General features: G+C 34.5%; 1 protein-coding gene across 1 annotated transcript; it reads right to left on the bottom strand.

Annotated features, from left to right (window-relative positions):
• Positions 1-1,251: 1,251 nt before the first annotated feature.
• LOC108324326 (protein unc-13 homolog) lies at positions 1,252-6,217 on the bottom strand. The gene is made up of 5 exons (XM_017557257.2): positions 5,424-6,217; positions 3,672-4,556; positions 3,134-3,583; positions 2,809-2,995; positions 1,252-2,475 (listed from the first exon to the last, which is right to left on the bottom strand). Exons 1-5 carry the CDS (start codon positions 6,003-6,005, stop codon positions 1,532-1,534), a joined length of 3,048 nt encoding a protein of 1,015 aa, XP_017412746.2. The 5' UTR covers positions 6,006-6,217; the 3' UTR covers positions 1,252-1,531.
• Between the last annotated feature and the right edge of the window lie 1,026 nt (positions 6,218-7,243).

Genomic DNA, 7,243 nt, shown 5'->3' with positions numbered 1-7,243 from the left:
AATAAATTTATAAATAATTAAAATTTAAAAATATGACAATCATTTAAATTTATCAACAAATTTATTTTTGTTATTAGAATTTCATCGATAATTCAAATGTTTTTTTTAATGTTAAAAGTAATCTTAACAAATTTTAACCAAACACTTTGATAGGTAAAAACCTCATTAATATTAATATTTTTAATTATTAAGTATTATTTAATATTTAATTTTTTATTTGGTGGTACCTAATATTTCATTCAAATAAAAACCAGAGAAAAAACTATGGAAGGATCTCAATACGTGCCTTCAAGTAAAAGCTCTTTTTAACAATTTTAGAAGAACAACACTTTATATAATCTCAACTACAAAAAAAATATTTAAAAAGTTTTTAACTTCTTAGCTTCAAAATACACTGCAGAGCTTTTATATAAAAACAATCTAATCAATTACATTTAAATTTAATTATTATAGCGCTCGTGATTGAATTTAAAACAAAAGAAAAAGAGCAATTTAATTGATTATTTCTCTATATAATCAATTACCAATAAATATTGCATCAAAGGCAATGAAATGAATCTTACATAAAAAAAAAAACGCAAAACAACATTCATAATAATTTCATGTTACATTGTCAAAGTCTAACTATCAATACCAATCTTCAAAAATCTTTATCACCAAGAAATTAAAGTAAAAATTTAGAAAAGTTATGTAAACAAACGGTTACAAATTAATTTATTTAAAAACTAATTTTAATTTATAAAAAATCATTTTTTTCTTTTTCTTTTCTAGCAATGCTCATTGATAAATTTGTTTAAACATAACAGTAGAAGTTATTTCATATTAGCTTCTCCACAATTTGGTTTTTAACTTATGTAAAGTGATAGGAAAACTATTATTTTTTATTTCTTTTCCAAAAGTATTTATTGAGAAGATGATCATACATACCTACACATATAGAAAGTAGAAAAGAATAAACATGCATAGGTAAAAATTGTTTAACATGATTCAGTGAAGTTTTACTTACATAAATCAAACTAATGCACTATGAGTTTCATTAATAATGTCAAATTTTGTTGGTTATAAGAAAAACTTTATTATTAACTTGTAGAACAACATTCTTATTAGTGTTGTTTTTGAAAGAAGGCCTTTTAATTAACACTAAAGTTAGAAAAGAAAATACATTTTCCTTTCAGCTAATTGATTAATTACAAACACAAATTCTGAGAGCAGTATGTGTAGGCCTACTTAATATATGCAACATCAAAAAACTAAGCTAAGAAACTGCCATTTTTTTTTTCTTCTCTCTTTATCTCCCAAAAAAACAATTAAAGAATATTTTGTTGTACTTGATATACAATTCAGCAAATATTCTGCATTAGTCTCTTGTATGTTTCAATGCCTAATGATGAAAACAAAGCATTGCTCTTCCAAATATGCAACCTTGCTCTTCTTTCTTGTCACAGTGCAAGAATTGTAGAGCAAGAGATGCATCATTGCCAATGGTATCTCTGTGCTTAAATTCCAGCTAGAGAGATACATCAGTTTGGCTTCACCTTCTCTTTGCTAACTGGAATGTCCTCTTCAAGAAAAGATTTGCAGATCTGTCATTTCTATGACACAACACCCTCAATATTGTGTTTGGATCTGACCTATTCCACCTTCCTGTGGTTGGTGGCATAGGCAATTTTTGCCCAGTTCCCATGACTCCAATCCCACTTGTTTCACATGTGGCAATGCTGAAATCGTCCATCAGCTGTTCGGTGTTTTGCCCCATCAATGCAATGACACCCTGCACAGCTGCAGCCTCTCTCTCCACCAAATTTTCTGCTATCAGTCCCTCTCCACAACTGCAGAAAACCCGGTTCAAGCTCTCAAAGTCCTCTTGGATCATCACACTATCAGACCTGTTAAACACCCTTGAGCTTCCACCTGCAAGCAAAACCATGAGGAATGCATCAAAGGAGGCCTTCATCAATTCTCTCATTGCAAGTGCTTGAGCTCTATCTGTGACAAGTGTTGTCATCAATGTGATGTTTTGCTTGAGAATCCGCAATGCTGGTTGAATGCGCGCATTGGCAACATCACCCAGATAGAGGCCGCCATAGAAGGCTGAATTGGAGTCTAGGAATATGAGGCGGTATGCTGCAACTTCTGAGACATGTTGACATGCTGCTGGGATGGAGGAATTGGTTATTTCAAAATAGGGACCACTGCGTTTGCGGTTTGGTGAAGGGATTACCCCAGGGGTCTGAGAGAGTGATTTCTCAATGGTGTTGATGTGAGAGAGGAGGTAGTGTAAGGTATTGAGACGAACATAGAGGCGTTGTGTGCCACGGCTAGTTGATGGCCTTGGATGATGACCTTCACTTATGTGATCTGTCTCTGAATAATTGGCACCACAAGGGGTAGCTTTCTTCAACAACTTGATGAACTTTGAGTCTCTGTTGCATCTTGTCAAAGGGGGAAGTGAAGGAATATAACTCTGCTTTGTACCTGAGACAATAGATTTCTCACCATTTTGCATTGGTAAATCTCAATTCTTGCATCAATGTAGTAGTGATTATTGATCAAAATCTAAATATGCATTAAATTTATATTAAAGTTACTCCTGACGTTTGTGCTAGTGTTATCTAAAATCTTTTGCTTGGTTATGCCTACAAGTGATAAGTACTGCAGTCTTGCAAGAACTATTTACTTCCATGTTCAAACATACAATCCCAGTTGCACCAAATGAAATGGAAATCTCCGGTTTAATAGTTTTTATGTGTATTATTTATTCTCAAAATAGAGTGACTTATATTGTTTATGCACTAGCATAGTACTCACCACATGCTGCAACAAAGATCACGTAGTCCTGGAAGAGGCTTTCCAATCCATCTGCAAGTTCTTGAACTATATCTTCAGTTATTCCCATTGGAATTTTAAAGAATTGTTCTACAACTGTCTTGGCACAGTTAACCAGTTCTGCGACTGATGGTGCATATGGCTCTGATTTGGACTTTGGATTCCATGTCTGCAGCGAAAGGGAAAGGAAATTAACAATTCATTCTCAGCTTTATTATAATTAACAAATCTTTTATCTAAGCAAATATTCTTAATTGTGTCCTTCCTTTTAATCTTTGAATAAGAAGAGCATTGACCCAAAACTTACTTCGGTTTCTTTTGCTCTTTGCAAACAGTCTTTTCCACTGCTCAATGATTCATTTATCCATTTTCTTAAGAGGTTCATTATGATTGAATCAACTTCATACGGAGCCATCTCTCTCATGACTGTTTTAGCATTATCCTCACCACATTCGTCAACCACCATTTGGAGCAAAACCTTTTCTACCTTTTCAGCCCTTTGCAACACCTCCACGGTCTCACGAGTCAGCGAGGTCACCTCACCTAAATATTGCCTCAGCACATGCCCGTAGCAGCTGTGCAACATCATTGCTGCCACTGCTCCAGCTGCTGGGTGCCATTTCTGTAGCATTGGAGTAAAATTCACTCTTTCCTTTATTGCCAATTCCTCTGTCTCCTGAGCTAGATGAAGAAGAATTTCCCTGAAATCTCCCTTTATTTCCAATTCAATAGCCTTGGCATTCACTGCGTCAATTACCTGCATTCATAAAAAGAACTATATGTACAGACACACGCACTATAATAATATAACATACCAAGGTGTAATGAGAAGTTTAGAAACAAACCTTTTCAAATGCATGTTTTATGGTAGATCTAATGTAATAGTCAACCCTATCCCCAGATGAGTCCACTATGGTTATATCACCCTTCTTTCCCCCTTCACCATCATCAAATATTGAGAGATCTTCTCCTAGAATCTGTGAGACTGACAGCACTACAGGAAGAATGTTTTCAATTTGGCCAATATTTCCTCTCTGAAAATACTCATGATAATTAACCAGTCTCTTCTCAGCCCAACCCAGGATTGTACTCAGCACTGATGTCAATAACTTTACATAGAGTGATTCCTTTTCCCTCTTAGCATCAATGGCCACCTCAGACAACATGGCATTAGTGGCACAAAGAAGATCAGGTTCTATCTGCCCAGTTACCACATACTGTTGAAACAACACCCAAGTGAAGCACACATTGTGAATAGGCCTAGTGATCCCCAGGATGGACCATGTCTTCTTTATCAGTTCAAGGAGCTCATCAACCTCATCAAGGACTAATGTGTCATCCCTATTGTCAAAAATGGCTTGAAGAAGAGAAGTGTACAAGTGAACGTTCAAAGGGAATCCATCAGCCCAGTGGCAAATATCAGTCGGGGTACCATTGGAGCTTCTCCATGCCAATGAAACTACTGAGTTGGAAAGGGTTCTCAGAGTGTCAGAGTTTTTGCCAGTGTCTATAGGTCTGGACTCACCACTGCGAATGATGTCCCTAAGTCGCATGGCAAAAGTGGTGGCTTTTTCTATAGGGATTGAAGGGTGTGTGAGAAGCCCGGCTTCAAGGACTCTGAGTTGCCTTTTTTGCCAAATGTGATACTCAATGGAATCACTAAATTCAGAGGGTTTTAAGTGCCTCAGAAGTTCTAAGGGGAGGATGATAGTTTCTGCTCTTCTTCCTGCCTGCAATGTTGCAGCATTTTGAAAAAGTTAGACCAACAAGGGCTCTATATGTTAATGGGTATAGTAGTAATACTCTATCCAACAAAAAAGTTCAATGTATCAAAAGTTATATATATATATTATTGTTTTCATATTCTATTCATTATCATAAGCTATGTCTTGATTATGTTCCTTACCAGACCTCAGGTTTCTGAATGAAAACTTTCCAGCAGATAAAACACATGAGGGCAAGTTTGAAACTAGAAGTAACTTTTACTTATTCTGTTTGGTTTCAAATTATTGGTAATTGTTATCAATTCAATGCAAAGAAATGGAATCACGCAACATAACCAATATTGTAGCTAGGTAGACATGTAATCTTTTTCCTTTTTTCTTTGTTTTACTTTAGAAATTTCGGTTTCACAAATCTAGTTAATTATTTTATATGAACTTTTCCATTCTGGATAATGTCTTCGGTTGTTACACGCCCACACAAACACATACATATATAGAGAGAGAGATAGATATAAATATTCATATAACCTTTTCCTTTTCTAACAAAATTGCACGTGTAATTAATACATGAAATGTAAAAATACCCTCATATTGAGATGTTTTAAACCATGTATATTACATGGTTATACAATTAGAAGAACCACAGACATCATAATAATAAGGTTGAATCAAAAGGTAATCATAGTAATGAGGTTGGATCAAAATCATCACATAATTTCAACAGAAAACAAAAAATCAGAACCAAAACGAATTTCTGAGCAAATATTAATGATTACTAAATTCAAAACAATTTGGAAGCAATATTAATGATTACTAAATTAGCAAGATGTTACGTGCACGCATGCAACCATGCATGATGTGCTTACTACATACTTGGCCAACAAGGGTCCTTGTGATGGTTTTCCTTAGTCGATTATCGTTGTGCTCACTCACTCTCATCTGCTGTCTCATGATCTCCGCAGAAGTCATGGGCCGCCGTGGCCTCGGTGGCGTGTTGTTATGAAAAGGGCTGCCTCCAGCTATCGGCGAAGATGGCCCGCCGCTGCCACCAGACACCATTCTCCTTGAAGGTGACCTTTTCAACATCTTCAGTCCTAGGGCCCGCTTTACCTTGCTTGTTGGCGACATCACCACATTGGGTGACTTCACCTCGTTCTCCTGGTTATTCAAGTAGAACGAGTGCACTTGCCGGCTCCCAAATCCCGGCGAGGATCGGCAGGCGGTGAAAAAAATTTCATAAGCACATTCCCTTATGTCATCCTGATTCAATCTTTCGAGTTTCTGGAAAGGCATGATCAAATCATTAGTCTCGTCTTTACCAGCATACTCGAAAGCACGCTGGTCAGGATTACTATGGTGACATCGGTGACAGCAGCTGTAACTGTAATCTTTCCGATGCTGTGCCGTAGAAAGCAAGGGGCCTGAATATGAATCCCGGCGGCTTTGCAGGCCCATAGGAGAAGATGGGTGATTGGTCACAGACCTAGCGGTGAATGGTGGCGGCGACCAAAATAATGACTAAATGATCTAAAGAAAATGGACAGAGAGAAGGAAGCGGTTTTGTTTGTCTTAAATGGGGGGATAAGAAAGAGATATAGGAAGAATATTAAGGCTATGGTGTTCGTTTACGTTACCAAAATGACAACACTTTTTTGCATGGATGGTGCATGAGAGAGAGAGAGAGAGAGAGTGAAAGAGATGAGTGATTTTGCTTTGCCCACGTTGTCATCTGCGAAGAATAGGAGAAACAAACGAAATGTGGTGTCTTAGCCAAAATAGAAGAAGACTCGTGCATTTTTGTCGGAAGCATTTTGTTTTTGCACTGCAATGCTTTGTTGCGACATGCAAGTGCTAAATTACAGGGTAGTTTTTTACCCATTTTTTTCTTGTGTTTCTGTCTGTATGTGTTGTCATGAGTCATCACCTTCTCGTATTTGTTTAGACAGAGGTAGTTAGTTTGTTGAGACTTTTGATTCATATATATATATATATATATTTATTTATTTATTTAAAAAATGTTGTTTTAACAATTTTTCATGTTTTGATTCATCCATTTTAAATATATAAACCAATAAAATAGTGATATTTATTGTAAAAAATATTTGAATTATCTTTTCACTCGCATATAAGAAGAAAAACTAAACTTTTTTCCTAAATAAAAATAATACAAATAAAACTTTTACATTAAGATTAATTTGATATTATCATTTCTCATTTCATTCTCTCTTTTTCTTTTTAAAAACACAAAAAAATATTCTTTTACTTTTGTAATATATATTAAATAAATGTAAAACTATCTCATCCTAACATTGCTCTTTCCTAAAATTATACCTACCTTCAAGTGTTTTAATAACATATATTAGTATTTTAAATTTTAAAAATATTAACTAAAATATTGGTATTTTGAGATTGTGGTATGGCTATTTTTTATTTAAAAAGTGTCAAGATATCAAACTTCAAACAAAAGGTAACACAATTATACACACTAATAAAATATTAACATTTTAACGTTTTATTTTAAAAGTAGTAATATATATATATATATATATATATATATATATATATATATATATATATATATATAAAATTTTATCTTTTAAGTTTTTTTTTTTAAATTAAAATAATTATCTTAACAATATTTAAATGACTTTTATTTTATTTTAATCGTTTTTTCACTTAACCGTTACTTTTAA

This window comes from Vigna angularis, chromosome 3 (assembly GCF_016808095.1).
Source record: "Vigna angularis cultivar LongXiaoDou No.4 chromosome 3, ASM1680809v1, whole genome shotgun sequence".
Taxonomy (NCBI): domain Eukaryota; kingdom Viridiplantae; phylum Streptophyta; class Magnoliopsida; order Fabales; family Fabaceae; genus Vigna; species Vigna angularis.
The sequence above is the reverse complement of the archived record's forward strand: the minus strand, read 5'-3'. Positions and strand labels throughout refer to the sequence as shown.

What these genes read in the sequence shown, in the direction of transcription:
- LOC108324326 (XM_017557257.2), bottom strand. Translation starts at nt 6,005, where the DNA reads ATGGGCCTGCAAAGCCGCCGGGATTCATATTCAGGCCCCTTGCTTTCT. An exon ending in CAAGGACCCTTGTTGGCCAA is followed by an intron (nt 4,557 to 5,423) that starts GTATGTAGTAAG and finishes GCAACATTGCAG; the next exon opens with GCAGGAAGAAGAGCAGAAAC. An exon ending in GATCTTTGTTGCAGCATGTG is followed by an intron (nt 2,476 to 2,808) that starts GTGAGTACTATG and finishes CTATTGTCTCAG; the next exon opens with GTACAAAGCAGAGTTATATT.